The 17,796-nt window shown below is 42.0% G+C and overlaps 1 protein-coding gene across 3 annotated transcripts in view; it reads left to right on the forward strand.

Moving 5' to 3' along the window:
* cachd1 (cache domain containing 1) overlaps positions 1–17,796 on the forward strand; it is a 189,978-nt gene that overhangs the window by 77,632 nt on the left and 94,550 nt on the right. For all 3 annotated transcript variants that reach the window (XM_063064129.1, XM_063064128.1, XM_063064127.1), the window contains one exon: positions 16,244–16,306. In XM_063064129.1, coding sequence (XP_062920199.1) covers positions 16,244–16,306 — 63 coding nt within the window. The remainder of the gene's footprint in view (positions 1–16,243; positions 16,307–17,796) is intronic.

Genomic DNA, 17,796 nt, shown 5'->3' on the forward strand with positions numbered 1-17,796 from the left:
CACAACCACTTCCAAGGACTCTTCATCTTATGTGCTTGATATTTATTTATTATTTTTTCGTTTCTGGTTGCATAGTTTGTTGTCTTTTGCACATTGGCTGTTTGTCCAACTTGTTGGGTGCAGTCTTTCATTGATTTTGTATATGTTCCAAGCTAATTAAACTGGTAATTAAATGGTTAACTAAACTAATTCCCTCTGCCTGCACACTGTCCATATCACACTATTCTCTGCACCCTCATATTCCTATCCAAGAGCCTCTTAGGTGCCTCTATCATATTTGCTGCCTCTGACACCTCGGCAGTGCATTCCGAGACACCCACTGCTCTCTACATTTCTTAACACAAAGCTTGCCCCACACATCTCCTTTAACCTGTTCCCTCTTACCCCAAATAAATACTTTAAATAAGCTTCCAATAACACAATTTTCTCCATGTCAGGACTGAGTAGTTCTGTTGCAGGCATCCATCTGTGAAGTTGATTCAGATTTTTTTCCCTCTTTTTGCATGCTCTGACCTGCTCCACATCCCCTACAGCTCTGCGTTTCACATAATTTACATTTCTTTGTTTCTGTTTTGTCTTTCTAATTGCCCTCATCTCACAGGTTTGATGGATTTTCATTTTCTATCTCTAACTGCCCTTATGAATCTATTAACCAGATTACCTCAGTGTTACTCCATGATCTCATGCTATTGAAATGATTCCTTTTGTGCTATGTAGCCCTTGCCTACCCTCCTTAAAGGCCTAATAATTTGCTTTCCCCCTCTTTTCCACCTCTGAAGGGTCATTTTTTCCAAGGACACTGCTTGTTCTGTTGGGTGTTTCCCGCATTTTCAGTTTTGTTTCCATTCTATCATCACTTTTTTTCTACCCTGGTTTCCCTTGCTGCTCTGCAGATTTCTTTTATAACCGTCCTTTCTTGCCTTCCCCAGCGATCTCACTGGCCTCATTCCCTGGTCATAATAGCGTATCCTTTTCCAATCGTCTGTCACATGTCGATTTCCAATAGAAATCACCACTTAAACCAAGATGAGTCATTTTTTATTTCACTTCACTCCATGCTGCATGGCTGCTGAAGTCAAATGCAGAGCCTCTAATGCTAACCTGACTGAAAAAGGATGCCCTCCCCTTCCTTCCCCCCCACCCCTGACTATGAATATAGATATTGAAGAAAACAGAGCAGGACCCCCATACAGTAACCAAATTAAAAGAAATATTAAACTCAGGATTGTGAGGGAGAGCTGCACCAGCAGATAATAAGAGTGCGCTGGTGAGACTCGCACTGATGCTCACTTGGGTGATGTGTGAGGTGATAGTTTTGTGATTTCAGGAATCAGAATTTAAAAGGGCATTGAGAGTACTAGTGCAGGATTCCGTAAAGGTTGAGTCAGTAGTAAGGAAGGCTAATTAAATGTTAGCATTCATTTCCAGAGGATTAGAATATGAAAGCAAGGATGTAATGTAGAGACTTTATAAGGCATTTGGTAAGAGCACATTTGGAGTATCGTGAGCAGTTCTGGGCCCCATATCTAAGAAAGAATGTTGAGAGGGTCCAAAAGAAGTTAATGAGAATGAGTCAGGGAATGAAAGGGTTAATGTATGAAGAGCATTTTTGATGGCTCTGAGCCCACACTCACTGAAGTTTAGGAAAATGGAAGGGAGGGTGGGCATAGGGGATCTAATTGAAACCTACCAAATATAGAGTGGACATGGAGAGGATGTTTCCAATAGCGGGAGAGTCTGGGACCAGAGGGCACAGCCTCAAAGTAGAAGGCTCTGCCCTTGGAATGAAGGTGCAGAGGAATTTTTTTTTTGCCAAAGATTAAAGATTAGCTTTAAGATTAAAGACCATCTTAACTCTACATGATTGGAACATGGGAGGGAACCCGCATGGTTACGGGGAAGACGTATAAGCTCTTTACAGACAATGGCAGGAATCGAACCCTGATCGGTACTCACTGGCTGTAAAGCTATTGCGCTAACTGCTATCCCACCATGCTGTTCCTCCCTCGCCTCCCCCCACAAGTGGTGAATTTGTAGAATTCATCACCCCAGGTGGCTGAGGAGGCTAAGTCATTGTGTACATTTAAAACAGAGCTTGGTCGGTTCTTCATCAGTCTGGGGGTCAAAAGTTATGGGGAAAAGAAAGGAGAATTGGAATGAGAGGAAAAATATATCAGCTGTTATCCAATGGCTGTGCAAACTTGATGGACCAAATGGCCTAATTCTGCTCAAATGACTTACGCTCTTAAAGTCTCACATAACCATCTCGCCCCATGGATCATAACTTTGGAGAGTGAACAAAGTTTGGCTTCGTTACTAAGGCCTTCTTGATTTCATTTGCTTTCTCCTGCCAAGTATGAAATGCTTCTCATTTAATTTGACATCTGGAACTGATTTTGCTGTCTTCAGTGTGTCCGATGATTATCAACTCTTCCTGGTTCCTTCACAGACTTGTCATATATTCTAGGAGTTCATAAATGTCTACAGTTTCAAAGACTCACTTCCTTAAGACTCTTTATTCTTTTTTGCAAACCTACCATGATGTAACTGTTTTTACAACATTACAGAATTCTTGCGTAAGAAATGAATTTTTCTCATAGTTTTCTCCAAGCCAGCTAGCAATCCATGATTTTTCCCCCTACTTCATCCAACCACATGTCTCCACAGTATACATTTGCTTAATTATTCTAAACAGAGTAAATTACAAGTGTATGCATATCTTTACATATGTTTGCATGCCTCTAAGTATATATATTCATTTGTGTATGCTAAGGTTATTATGTGTATGTGTATATATATATATATATGTGTGTGTGTGTGTGGTTTTAAATATATGTAATACAGCATTTTATACAGTATATATTACATATGCACTATTTATTTAACAAACTATATATCATGTTTAATTCACCTGTGTTTATTTTAACACTCTACCTACGCATTTATGGTTTGTGTATGTGTGTGTATTTAACACTTTATAATGCTCAGATGTCAGTCTTGGAATACTGTAGTTGTTCAAGTAGCTCAGTTAGGAAGTTCTGCAGGGAATATTGGCCAAATATATTTTCAGAAGGTTGGGAAGGAGATGTTTATATGATCTTTAGCTAGTGGGGATGGACAGGAAGAAGATTGTGATTTTTGGGTTTTCAGTGAACACTAAAGGTGAAAAGTGATATGGGGCATAGAGACTGTTTGTGTGCTGGTTGACTGAGCTATGCTCATAGTTTCTACGCATGATGATGCTGGAGGTTGATTTGGGTGGTAATTTTGATTTCTCTGCAATATGAAGGTTGGATTTTAAAGGTTCATGAGAGTGAATTATTTTCAGTACTTAAGTCCAAAAATTCTTTTTGGGGACTTGGAGGAATCTGAGGTTAGTGTTAGGAGCATAAAAGTGAAGCTTCCCAAAGTGGGGCTCAGCAGAAGAAATTGGGAGTCTCTGGTCTAGTTAATCTAAATAAGTGGATATGTGCGTGGTCAAGTGTTTGCTGTCCTCTGGGGTTGCCTCAAGTTGTGCCCATTCCAGAAGATTAGCTTTTCCTTATGTCCTTAGCACATTGACTATGGACTTGCTGAGGGGCCTCCTGTATCGCAAGCCCTAAGGACCCTACTGCTGCCAGTTTATTTGTATCCTTTCAGTCACTGGTAGAAGGAGGAACAGCAAAGCTCAGAATGTTGGAAATAACCAGCTTATAAGGTCCTGAAGCACTGGATGCTGGAAACTGAGATAAGGTGGTATTAGAGATTGGGGCTATTTGGACAAGAGTGCCAGCCGAGGAAGTAGAAGATGCAAACCTTTGGGAGTTACAGTCCCTTTACTGCTAAGAAGCTGTGAACACAACAACATATTAAGTTTATGTTATAAGTGTGGGGATGGGAATTTATAATAAACATCTATTGAAACCGTTTTGTCACTAGGAAGTATGTTTTATTTATTTAAGGATATAGAACAGCAGACATCCTGTGCTGAATTTGCAAACATCTATTTTGCTGTGAAGCATTTGGCCACAAAAGCAAGTGTTGTGTGTTTTAGTTTTTTTTTGAACTAAAGAAGTAATTTCATCAAAGCAAGCTGCAGCATTATTTGGTCAACAATCGGTTGTTACATCTGACGATACAACAATATCATGACCTTGAGAACTGTTTCCTTGATGAGGGATGGAGTTGGGGAAGGGCAGGGTGAAATCCTTGGTTCTTCATGTGATGATTATTTCAGCACATTTCCTGGAACCAATCTAAATTCTTAGGAATATAGTGTATTCTGGATAATTGGGACACATCAGGACCAATTTGCCCCAATTAAGTGGCTGGTCCAATGAGTTGAAATTTCATGGAAATAGTTAAAAAGTATAAAAGTGTGTTTAAAAAAACTATTTAATAGAAATACAGAAAGAATGGAACACTGCCAATACTACTACAGTATAATAAAACTGTTAGTTCCTAATAGTGCAAACACGAGGAATTCTGCAGATGCTGGAAATTCAAGCAACACACATCAAAGTTGCTGGTGAATGCAGCAGGCCAGGCAGCATCTCTAGGAAGAGGTACAGTTGACGTTTTGGGCTGAGATCCTGACCAAAGGTCTGGGCCCGAAACATCGACTGTACCTCTTCCTAGAGATGCTGCCTGGCCTGCTGCGTTCACCAGTTCCTAATAGTTATTGAGGTAATAGTTCAGGCCTGCAATCTTTTGATTGTAAATGAACGAACTCAGTTCAGACAGCATCATGAGTGGACTGCCTCATTGCCTTCCTGCATAAAGTCAAACTTAAAAACCCAAAATAATCAAAAATCACTGCTTTTTGAATTGTCATCTGCCAGCCCAAATGGATAACAGAGCACAAACACATGCAACTGATGCTGTTTAAAAACTGTTCACTCCAAAATGTCAAAAAGCTGTTTCTGACATCTCCATGCCTGAATGCTTGAAACCACAATGAGCAAACCAGTTCTGAGTTGTCTTGCTGATTATTTCTTGCTAACTATCAGTGACAAAAATCACTGCTTTTTGAACATGAACACAATAATTTACTCTATTTTAAAAACAGTTCACTCTAAGCACAGTGTATAGTCAAATGGCCACATAAGTGCCCATGACTGACATTAATTAGAAATTGTCTGGCAACAGAACTATGTCCCAATTAAGCGGCATAGCATCCTAAACAATTGAAAGGAATCCCCAATATTTTCTCGATTAGTCTATTTCTTTAAGAGTTGTCCCAACTCAATGACTGTTCCATTTAATTGATAGCCCAATTAACCGGAATTGACTGTATTTGTAATACAACTATTTAGGTAATTGCCTTGTGGAATAATTAATACACATAAAATGCTGGTGGAACGCAGCAGGCCAGACAACATCCATAGGAAGAAGCACAGTCAACGTTTTGGGCCGACACCCTTCGTCAGGACTAACTGAAAGAAAAGATAGTAAGAGATCTCCCTCCTGGCACTTATCCTTGTAAGCGGAACAAGTGCTACACATGCCCTTACACTTCCTCCCTCACCACCATTCAGGGCCCCAGACAGTCCTTCCAGGTGAGGCGACACTTCACCTCTGAGTCGGCTGGGGTGATATACTGCGTCCGGTGCTCCCGATGTGGCCTTCTAATATTGGCGAGACCCGGCGCAGACTGGGAGATCGTTTCACTGAACACCTATGCTCTGTCTGCTAGAGAAAGCAGGATCTCCCAGTGGCCACACATTTTAATTCCACATCCCATTCCCATTCTGATAATGTCTATCCACAGCCTGCTCTACTGTCAAGATGAAGCCACACTCAGGTTGGAGGAACAACACCTTATATTCCGTCTGGGTAGCCTCCAACCCGATGGTATGAACATTAACTTCTCTAACTTCCGTTAATGCCCCTCCTCCCGTTCTTACCCCATCCCTTATTTATTTAGTTATCCTCTCTCTGTCCCTCTCACAATAACTCCTTGCCTGCTCTCCATCTTCCTCTGGAGCTCCCCTCCCCCTTTCTTTCTCCCTAGGTTTCCTGTCCCATGATCCTCTCCCTTCTCCAGCCTTGTATTCCTTTTGCCAATCAACTTTCCCGCTCTTAGCGTCATCCCTCCCCCTCCTGTCTTCTCCTATCATTTCAGATCTCCCCCTCCCACTTTCAAATCTCTTACTATCTGTTCTTTCAGTGAGTCCTGACAAAGGGTCTCGGCCCAAAACGTTGACTGTGCTTCTTCTTATAGATGCTGTCTGGCCTGCTGTGTTCACCAGCATTTTGTGTGCGTTGCTTGAATTTCCAGCATCTGCAGATTTCCTCGTGTTTGCGTGGTATAATAATTATTTCACTTGACATCTGTGGCACTGTAGCTCCTTGGTTTAATGCCATCTCTCTACTCCCAGCTATTCTACAGAAAAACAACTATACCCAAACTATTTTTTTCATACCAACGTTGTTATGGTGTAGAACACTGGATATTGGAGCATCTTCTGGCTCTTTGAGCCTACCCTTTTCTGCCTCTGCTCCATCTTCTATCACTATCCCCATATTCCTGCTTTTCCGTAGTATCCAGAACCCTATTGGCCTATTTGCTGAATGAACACAGAGACTGAGCCTCCACAGCAGTGTCGGGGTAGACACTTCCAGAAGCTGATCACTTTCTGAGTTTAGAGACTTTTCTTAGTAACAGTCGTAAACAGCCCAGCCTTTATTCTGAGCATACAACCCGTGGTTTAGGAACACCTAGCCTGGGGATATATTCTCCTTGTGCCTAGCCTGCAAATGCCCTTTAACAATTTTTAAAAGTTTTAATGTGGTTTTATATCATTTTTCTCAACTCTAAGTGTGTAGACATAATCTACTCATTCTCTCCTTGTATAGCATACTGACCATTCCTTCAACCAAGTCTAGTGAATAATTCTGCATTGTGAGGGCCTCCGTCGGTCAGAGTTAACCATGGATATTGTGTTCTAACTGTCTAGATACACGAGCCCGGGCAGTATGATATGGAGAGCAAGCTGTTGCCAATTTAGCAAGCTCCTCCTCTCCACGCATCTTATGATCCCCAAGGAACAGCAGAGACTGGTACAGTTTGGTACCAGCAACATCACAGGAGTTGCCAGTCAACATTGACCTCAGTGTAGGACTGCCTTAGCAACTTCAGCTCTGGATTTTTCCCTCAGGGTGTATTCCCGAGCCTTCCCCATGAGTGGGTGTAGCCGCAAGGCAGTGGATGTTTGAGATCAGAGCTTTGCTTCTCCGAGCTCCAGTTGTCATGGTTTCCATGCCATTGGAATCAGTTGGTTGATTTGTGAAGTATTGTGTGCTTCTTGTAGTGCGGCATCAAGTACACGTTAAACAAATACACGCACAGGCGTCTTCGCTGTGTGTCGGAACGAACACCATCATCCTCAACCTCAAGGGATAGCCACGACGACGACGACGGCTTCTCCTAGATGAGCTGTCAACCATGACTAATGAGCCACATCTGCCTGTAGTGACTGGCTTTAAGGCACCAGTAACCCACCTTTGCCCCTTCTCCTGTCAGTAGAAACAGTTCTGTCATGCTTAGTAGCTAAGCCACATATGAATTCCAGGAACTGGATTTGGTTGTCAGAGGCTATTTGAGGCACAGACCATTGGGAGCATTTAATAGGTAGTGAGAGTTTGTTCCCATTACCATCCCCAGCTATAACAATCTTTGGTTAATATATCCTTTCTTGTGTGGAGACTAAAATTACAAATAGTAGTCAATGTTCCAGTACAATTGCAGGAAGACTTTCCTTCTCCTGCATTCAAATATCCTCATAATAAAGGATAACATTGTATTTGCTCTCAATCACATACTGTATCTACAGTGTGTGTTTGTCTTCAGGGGCTTGTATGCAAGCACTCACAATTTTCTATACTCGTAGTTACACCTATACTCAGTGGCCGTTTTATTAAGTACACCTGTACGTCTGTTTGTAAATGCAAATATCTGTTCAGCCAATCCTGTGGTGGCAACTCAATGCATAAAAGTGTGCAGATATGTTCAAGAGGTTCAGGTCTTCGGACTAAACATCAGAATGGGGAAGAAATATGATATAAGCGACTTTGACCATGGAATGATTGTTGGTGCCAGACAGGGTGGTTTGAGTAGCTCAGAAACTGCTGATCTCCTGAGATTTTCACGCACAACAGTCTCTAGAGTTTACAGAGAATGGTGCAAAAAAACAATAAAACACCCAGTGACCAACAGTACTGTTGGGGAAAAAACACCTTGTTAACAAGAGAGGTCAGAGGAGAATGGTCAGACTAGTTCAAGCTGACGGGAAGGTGACAGTACATCAGATAACCATGTATTAGAAACAGTGGTGTGCAGAAAAGCATCTCTGACTGCACAAGACATCAAACCTTGAAGTGGACGGGCTACAGCAGCAGGAGACCATGATCATACACTCATTGGCTACTTTATTAGTCACAGAAGTGGCCACAGACGTAGTTTAGTGTCGTTAGAAAACTTGGAAATGCGATATGTGGCTCTCTTGGCCATATTGTTCATCTAGATGGTGAAAAATCTGGGGCTGAGGCACAGGAATATGTAAATTCGGGAATAAGTAAATCATTCTCAAGTCAGTTGAGATTTATCAACTTTCATGATCGCCAACTATATACATACTGTATTTATACTGTTATCTGGCCAGTGCTCTCTTTGCTCAGCTCCTCATGCTCAGGAGATCCCTGTTCACTATTTAGTGAAAGTTCATCTCAGTGAGTTCATGCCAGTTTTGTGTAGAGAAAGATGTTCATTTCCATGCTTTTGCCCTTTTCCCACAGTCCCTTAACTCCGCCCCCCCCCACCAAGTGCCTGTGTGGTTGCCTTTTGAAAGCCATAATTTTTTTAAAAATGTTTCTCTTGCTTTTGCAAGCATTGAAACCCAGATCATCACCACTCTCTGGTTTATATATTTAAAAAAATCCTTTTTCTCATATCCTGTGGATTTTTTACCCTTCGATTTAGATTTCTGTCACCTGGTCTTTAAACGATCTGCTCCTGGATGAAGATTCTTTACTCTATCTAAACCTTTAATGATCTTGCAAAGTACCTTGTAGCTAAAATCCTTCATCCTAGAGACAGTTCTGGTAAATCTCTCCAGGACTATTCTCAAGATGCAATGAATAAATTTGTTGCAATATATCAGTTGCATGCAAAAAAACTGTGACAATCTTGTGTGTGCAGCTTTGCTTAATTATCCACAAGCCTCTAACTGAATTCACCTGAAGGCTACGCTTGATGGTTTCTTGAGGTAGCCGAGTACAGGTCGAGTTCCCCATATCCAAAATACTTGGGGCCAGAAGTGTTGGATTTTGGATTTTTTTTTCCTGATATTGGAATACATAATGATCAGTATAATTTCCAACTCTGAGTTTATGTGCTGCTGGTGTTCTACACTTGTTCATCACACAAATGTACTTAACAGTAAAAATTATTACACCTCATAACAAAAGCAACACAGCAGCATTGGGAGAATACCTGAATCAGCTGTTGAGCAACAACAAACAACGGCAGGCTTTCAGTCTCCACCTACGATGCCGTGTTTTCATTTAAAGTTTACAGTGCACTGTATTTGTATTTTATCTTTTGTTTTAGGTTTTGTGTTAGATTTTCATCAGCAACTCTATTGGCAAACTCACCAATGGATTTCTCTGCTGCTTCACGATCAGCAGATACTTAAATTTAATGACATGCCTTTTCTTAAATTCCTGCAACTAGCCTCCTGAGTATTCACAATTACCTTGGCTGCCTGTGAGCAAACAAGTCTGAAGGTTGGACGATTTATACATTCTTTGACGATAAATGTACTTTAAAATCTTTAAAATTTTTAGTTTATTGTAATTGGCCTTTGCTTGTTTCATGATCAGCATATCGCTAAGTGACAAATGTTCACTCTGCTGACGAATCCACTCTTTCAATACACAATCAGGATCTTCTGTTTTTGCTTTATGCAGTGTTTTTTCTACTTTTCATTAACTTCTGTTCATTGCATATGTGAGGGCACTTTTCAGAACTGCCTGTGGTGGGCAGAGACCTTGCACACATCACCTGGGAACCTTCCCAGCACCTTGTGAAATTTTCCATTTGTGACACCATGTCAGTGCTCAAAAAAATTTCAGATAATGGAGTTTTTCAGATTTTGGATCTCCGGATAAGGGGTACTCAACCTATAATATATTAATCTTAAAATGTGGCATTTGCATCTCAGAGAAGCGAGAAGTAGTTATTCGTATGCAGATTCTATGGAAAAGGCCCGCAGGGTAGTCCCTCATTACCTATAATGTTTCTCTTTACTTGGATTTCTGAGTGTTAGGATGTTACCTTTCAGGCACAAACTCTAATACTAATGGCTACTTTGCACTCTTTTCTTGATCCATGTTAAGCCCACCGTGTCATTTGCCTCCCTTGTTGCTCCAGTTACTACTGCAGTTTTTCTCGTTTATGTCCCATCATGTGATTAGCTGCTCCTCTACTCACCTGTTGGGTGCAGCAGATGAAGCTGCATCTGAGGGAAGAGAGGGAAGAGAAACAAAAGTCTAGGATTCAGGTTGAAGGCTCTTTGTCCAGATGCTGCAAATTGGAATGAAAGCAGTTTAGACTTCCAGGTGGTATGGGTAGTGTGGGGGGGGGGGTGATGATGCTGGAAGTTATTCTTGGACAAATGCTTAAAACAGCAAGTTTCAAGCTTGTCAGTGAAGAGTTGTCACATTGTGTCTCTTGCAACCTTAGGCAAGTTCTTTTCGCCTCTGGAAACATGTTTTGTGATCAGGGTCCCAGTTCATTGTAGTTTATTGCATCTCTACCACTGACAGCAGTGAATTATAAATGGGACACTGGGACATGAAAGAATATGAGCCTATCCAAAACTATATGTAGAAAACATTTCTCAGTATTTCATTCTTCAACATCTAATATTTCTATATGTATGGTGAGACCAAGCTTCTGGGAGAAACTCCTGTAAAAATGGTATTTCCTGTTTTCAGTTCCTTCATCTCTGCCACATCTGTTCTCAGGATGTGTCCTTCCTTTCCAGGACATCAGAACTGTCTTCCTTCTTCAAAGAATGGGATTTTCTATTCCACTATTGATGCTGTCCTCACCCGCATCTACTCCATTTCCCGAACATCTGCACTCACCCCATCTTCCTGCCACTTTATCAGTGATAGAGTTCCTCTTCTCCTTACCTACTGCCCCTTGAGCTTCTGCATTAAACACATCATCCTCCGCAACTTCCGCCATCTCCAAAGGGATCTGACAACAAACATATCTTTACCTCCCCCTCTCCCTCCACTTTCCACAGGAATCACTCTTTCCATGATTCCCTTGTCCATTTCTTCCTCTCCACTAATCTCCCTCCTGGCACGTATCCTGGAAGCAGTCTTAAGTGTTACACCTGCCCACTTACATCCTCCCTCGCCTCCATTCAGGGCCCCAAACAATTCCTCCAGATGAGGCAACAATTCACATGCAAGTCTGCTGGGGTCGCCTGTTGCGTATGCTGCTCCTGATGCGACCTGCTGTACATTAGTGAGACCTGTCGTAAATTGGGGGAGCACCTTGTCAAGCACCTCCGCTCCATCAGCCAAAAACAGAACTTCCTGGTGGTCATTTTAATTCCCAAACCTGCTCCAACAAGTTGGTCCGTGGCCTCCTCGTGTGCCAAGATGAGGCCACCTTCACAGGTGGGGAAGTAATACCTTGTATTCTGTCTGGGTAGCTTCCAACCTGGTGGCATGAATATTGATTTCTTCTTACAGTTAACAAAATACCCTCCAACTCCTCCTCCCCCTCCCCTCTTCTTCCATTCCCCACTCTGGCCTTTTACCTCTTGTCACCTGCTTATCATTTCCCACTGTGTCCCCTCCTTCTTCCCTTTATCTTATGGTCTGCTCTCCCTTCCTATCGGATTCCTTTCTTTCCTTTACCTTTCAACCCTTGACCTTTTGCACCCACTTGGCTTCACCTATCACCTTCCAGCTATCCTCTATGCCCTCCCCCCACCTTTTTATTCTGGTGTTTTCCCCCTTCCTTTTCAGTCCTGAAGAAGGGTCCAGCCTGAAGTATCTGCTTATTCATTTCCATGGATGCTGCCTGACTTGCTGAGTTCCTCCTGCATTTTGTGTGTGTGTTGTTTCATGTTCCTGGATGATTTTGCTTGCTTTGAAGACGATGCCAAATTTCTTATCAAGTGCCTCCAGGTGGTTCAGTGATTCTTGGAAGCTGAAATTAACAATTGATCATAGGGCTTGTTACAAATATGAGAAAAAAAATGGAACTGTTGATTTTTAAATTCCTAAAAAAATTGGTGAGATGCCTTTGTGTAGTTTTAAACAGTTATTAGTCACTAGCACTCTATTCATATCCATTCCCTTCACCAGCTCTCCCCTTCCAGAACAGCAACTCCGCAAGTGCATTGTCAGTCATTTTTAACAACCGTTTCATTTATTTTGCACCTTAACTATATTATGGACCGTTGCCTCTTGCTGTCTCAGCTGCAGGATTCTCCCCATATTAATTTCCATTTTCTTGATCATTTTTTCCACTTAAGGTTACTCTATCCTCGCATTCGCTAAGTGAAATTGTAGCTATTCTAATTCTGGAGCCCTATTTACTGATCTCCGCATCCATCCCTTGGCCGTATGATTAGTTTAAAATTACTGTTTACTCCTTTGAGGGCAGCTAATGTCTATTTGCTGATGTTTTTACCCTTCTCTGTCCAATGGATGAAATGGGCTGGCATTTGGATAAGTCCAGTTACAAACAAGAGAAAATCTGCAGATGCTGGAAATCCAAACAACACTCACAAAATGCTGAAGGAACTCAGCAGGCCAGGCAGCATCTCCGGAAAAGAGTACAGTCGACGTTTCGGGCCAAGACCTTTCATCAGGTTTGGAAAAAAAAGATGAGTCAGAGTATGAAAGTGGGGAAGGGGAGGAAGAACCACAAGGTGAAAGGTGAAACTGAGAGTGGGGAAGGGGTGAAGTAAAGTGCTGGAAGTTGATTGGTGAGAGAGATACCAGGTTAGAGTAGGGGTTTCACCCGTCACCTTGTGGCTCTTCCTCTACCCCCCCCCCACCTGTCTTACTCTGACTCCTCATTCATCCAGTCCTGATGAACGCCCGAAACGTCACCTGTACTCTTTTCCATAGATGCTTCCTGGCCTGCTGAGTTCCTGCAGCATTTTGTGTATGTTGCTTTGGATAAGTGCTTGGAAACTAACCACTTGAGCTTCCCCTCGTTCTGACTTCCTATTCATTCATTGTGGCACTCGCTCCAGCTTTTCTTTTGCTATTATGGTTTCTTTCAAAGCATACACCGTCTCCCATGAGTGCTGTAATGCAACTAAAAATCGTCCATTAAGGAGAACTTGTACCTTTGTGCAGGGGAACTTTAAAGAACTAGAGGTGAGAATTCGGGCCTCTACTGTTCCTGTTTTCCCAGGCCTCTGTCCTTCCTCACAACACTGTAGCAGTGTCCAATCCTGCCATAGTGGAGCAGTGAATTTCTATAATCACAGCATCTTCAGAGGGTCACATGTAGCTTCATCCATGAAGTAAATTTCTTTATTGTTGCTACGCAGTTGTATTAAAGGCACAGTAGTTCCATAGTACTTCTGACGGGGCTTTCAGTATCCCATGATTTGGAGCACCTCTTAGATTTGCTTCTAGGTTTTCCTACTGTATAGTCAGGAGCTCGAGGAATTCTAGTCTCCTCATGATATGTCTCAACCTGATAATAAAACTGGACACAACATTTTGACTGCAGCTCATTAATTTTTTACGAATTTGGAAAACTAATTGGAAGAAACAGCAACATTTGGCTAGGTTTATTTAAAACTATGTGAAAAGCTGAATTGAATTGCGGAACACTTTATCAGCATTTATCCAATTGGAAGGTGATTTTGGAGCTAAATGTACGTTGAAAACAGAGCAAGGATTGTGATATGGTGGTCCACATTTTGCTAGCAACAGGGAACAGTTCACCTAACTTTCTAAGTCCACGTTTACACGAGGCACAGCTCCAGACAGTGGCATTATTCGAGAAGCTGTACTGAATCCTTCATGTTGGATGCTGTTTTGGGGCTAAATGTGATCCCATTGTGGAGCCAGAACAAACTTTGCCCATGATTGCTGGAGTGTGAGGGAACGGAGAGAAGAAACTGACATCATGCTATTAAATAACTCTGTTCAGAAATATTCACTCATCAAACATTAATAAAAATTGGACTTTTACATAATAAGAACATAAGAAATAGGAGCAGGAATTGGCCATCCGGCCCATTGAGCCTGCCCCGCCATTCAATAAGATTATGGCTGATCTGTCTGTAAACTCAGCTCCATCTACCTGCCTTTTCCCCATAACCCTTCATTCCCTTGCTATGTAAAAATCTATCTAACTGTATCTTAAATATGTTTAGTGAGGAAGCCGCAACTGTTTCCCTGGGCAGAGAATTCCACAGATTCACCACTCTCTGGGGAAAAACAGTTTCTCCTCATCTCCGTCCTAAATCTTCTCCCCTGAATCTTGAGGCAATGTCCCCTAGTTCTAGTCTCACCTACCAATGGAAACAACTTTCCTACTTCTATCTTATCTACCCCTTTCAAAATGTTGTATATTTCTATAAGATCCCCTCTCATTCTTCTGAATTCCAGAGAGTATAGTCCCAGGCAACTCAATCTCTCCTCATAGGTTAACCCCTTCATCCCTGAAATCAACCTGGTGAACCTCCTCTGCACTGCCTCCAAAGCCAGTATATCCTTCCTCAAGTATGGAAACCAGAACTGCACACAGTATTCCAGGTGCAGCCTCACCAGTACCCTGTATAGTTGCAGCATGACCTCCCTGCTCAATTTTTAAATTTAAAAAAATACTTAACACATTCACAATAACTAGAATTATAAGTTTGCGAAGATTTGGCATGACATCAAATACTTTGACAAACTTCTAATGATGTGTGGTGAAGAATATATTGACTGGTTGTATTACAGCCTGGTACGGAAACACTAATGCCGTTGAATGGAAAATCCAACAAAAAGTATCAGATATAGCCCAGTCCATTATGGGTAGATCTCTTTCCACTATTGAGAACATCTACATGGAGTGGTGTCGTAGGAAAGCAGCATGCATCATCGGGGACCCCCGTCACCCAGGTCATGCTCTGTTCTCACTGCTACCATCAGGAAGAAGGTACAGGAACCCTAGGACTCTCATTCAGGCTCTTGAACGAGTGGGGATAACTTCACACACCTTCACTTGCTCCATCACTGAACTGTTCCCATAATCTCTGGACTCGCTTTCAAGGACTCTTCTAATTTTCTCGATATTTATTGCTTTTTTTTTTCTCTCTTTTGTATTTGAACAGTTTGTTGTATTTCGCACTTTGGTTGTTTGTCTGCCCTGTTGGGTATGGTCTTTCAATTGTGGTTCTTGAATTTAGAGAGAAAAAAATTCTCAGGGTTGTATATGGTGACATATGTACTTTACTTTGAACTTCATGAGCTACCTATTAGTTACCAAGGCCCCTTGCCGCCATTCTCAATTACACACAATCCTGTTGATGTGGTTCAGAATGTAGCTTCCCTAACATAGATGCTAGGGAAATGCATGGCATGTGTGCTGTGCTTCCAGGCTCCATAAGGAGTCCAGTGGCAAGCTTTGATTGGTTAAAGCACCATTTGAGCACCTTTCAGGAAATCTGGGCGCTCCATATGGTTGCAGAATATGGGAGTCTCAAATGTAAGGCTTGAGGTGGGTGGGGATTTTGGGATTTGGGATGTGGTGACAAGTAAATGTGGTATCTTGAGCTTGCTTGAGGTAAAGGTGCATCATTTACAAGCCACAGCTTAAATATTTTGTCTTAATTTAAAAAAAACCTGTGACAAAGCTGGGGAGAGCTTGGGTCAATGTTTTGAAAAATAAATCTGCCAAGAGTTTTAAATATACTTTACTTACATTACCAAGTGTAAATAGAAAAGTGTGGAGAGTTTGTACTATGGAGTCTGTGGTGACTAAATTCAGATCATTGTGATCTACAGAGACCTGACATTTTAGCTATAATGCTACTCCCTTGAACATCAGCTAGGCTGTGATTCTTGTAAAATTTCAGCCCACAGAATTTGGAAAGGATTGCAATTACCTGAGCTTCCAGGGCTGTAGTTTAGAGAATGTGGTTGTAAAAGTAATAGAACTCGCCATTTTCTTTTTTGCGTAACCATATGTTTTATCTCACCTCTTCTTTTTAATTTTCAGGCGATCTATAATTCATTTGTTTACGTAGAGAAAATCTCCAATGGGGAAACAGAAGTGCAGCAGGTAGGTAAAATTGTTTCTGCTTTTCTCTTCATAACAAGTCTTTTGTCGGGTATTTGTTTGCAGAATACTGCAGCCTATACAGTTTGAATTGTTTTGGCAGTTCGATTTGCATTCACCCTACCAAAGCTGTTAGGGGCCCCCTAGCTTCATGAGTTTCACAGCTGCCTGCCAGATTCTTTGGACCAAAGTAATATTTAGCTTGTGCAGCTTGTTACCATCAAGTTGGAAACCCTGAATGTATGATTCCTTGTTTGTGATAAATTTGTCCCTGCATACATCTTGATGCGATTGTGGAATTTTAATTGTGGTTTCACCACTCTGTTGCTTTTTCTTACCTTGATTGAAGGAGGTAAACTCTTTGAAGGTGTCCGTACCCCCCCACCCCCCACACACACACACTCACACTCACACCATAACTAAGACTAGACATACTATCCAAAGTGGCAGTAAAATTTATCTGGGAACGTCCACATTTCAATCCTGCTTCACGTTGGGTTTATGTGAATTGAGGACTTCTTGGAAAGTGAGGTAAATAAAACAGTAACACACATAAAAATTGCTGGTGAACGCAGCAGGCCAGGCAGCATCTATAAGAAGAGGTACAGTCGACGTTTTGAGCCGAGACCCTTCGTCAGGACTAACTGAAAAAAGAGATAGTAAGAGATTTGAAAGTGGGGGGGAGGGGGAGATCTGAAATGATAGGAGAAGACAGGAGGGCGAAGGGATGGAGCTGATAGCTGGAAAGTTGATTAGCAAAAGGGATGTGAAAGGATCATGGGACGGGAGGCCGAGGGAGAAAGAAAGGGGGAGGGGGGAAGCCCAGAGGATGGGCAAGGAGTACAGTGAGAGGGACAGGGAGAAAAAGGGGAGAGAGAGAGAGAAAAAAATAAATTAATTAAAAAACCTCCAACCTGATGGCATGAACATTGACTTCTCTAACTTCCGTTAATGCCCCACCTCCCCTTCGTACCCCATCCGTTATTTTCTCTCTCTCTCTCTCTCTCTCTTCCTCTCCCCCCCCCCCCTTTTTCTCCCTCTGTCCATCTCACTCTACTCCTTGCCCATCCTCTGGGCTCTCCCCCTTTCTCCCTAGGCCTCCCGTCCCATGATTCTCTCATATCCCTTTCGCCAAATCAACTTTGCAGCTCTTAGCTCTATCCCTTTCCCCCTCCTGTCTTCTCCTATCATCTTGGATCTCCCCCTCCCCCTCCTACTTTCAAACCTCTTACTATCTCTTCTTTCAGTTAGTTCTGACGAAGGGTCTTGGCCCAAAACATAGTCTGTACCTCTTTCGATAGATGCTGTCTGGCCTGCTGCTTTCACCAGCAATTTTTATGTGTTTTGCTTGAATTTCCAGCATCAGCAGATTTCCTCATGTTTATGTCAATAAAACAGTTCCAGCTTCAGGATGAGAAATATAAATGAAGATTATTGCTCCTAATTACAATGCAATTTGTAGAATAGGATGTGGATGTCGAGCAAGAGTAGAA

Source organism: Mobula hypostoma, chromosome 12 (assembly GCF_963921235.1).
Source record: "Mobula hypostoma chromosome 12, sMobHyp1.1, whole genome shotgun sequence".
Lineage (NCBI taxonomy): Eukaryota > Metazoa > Chordata > Chondrichthyes > Myliobatiformes > Myliobatidae > Mobula > Mobula hypostoma.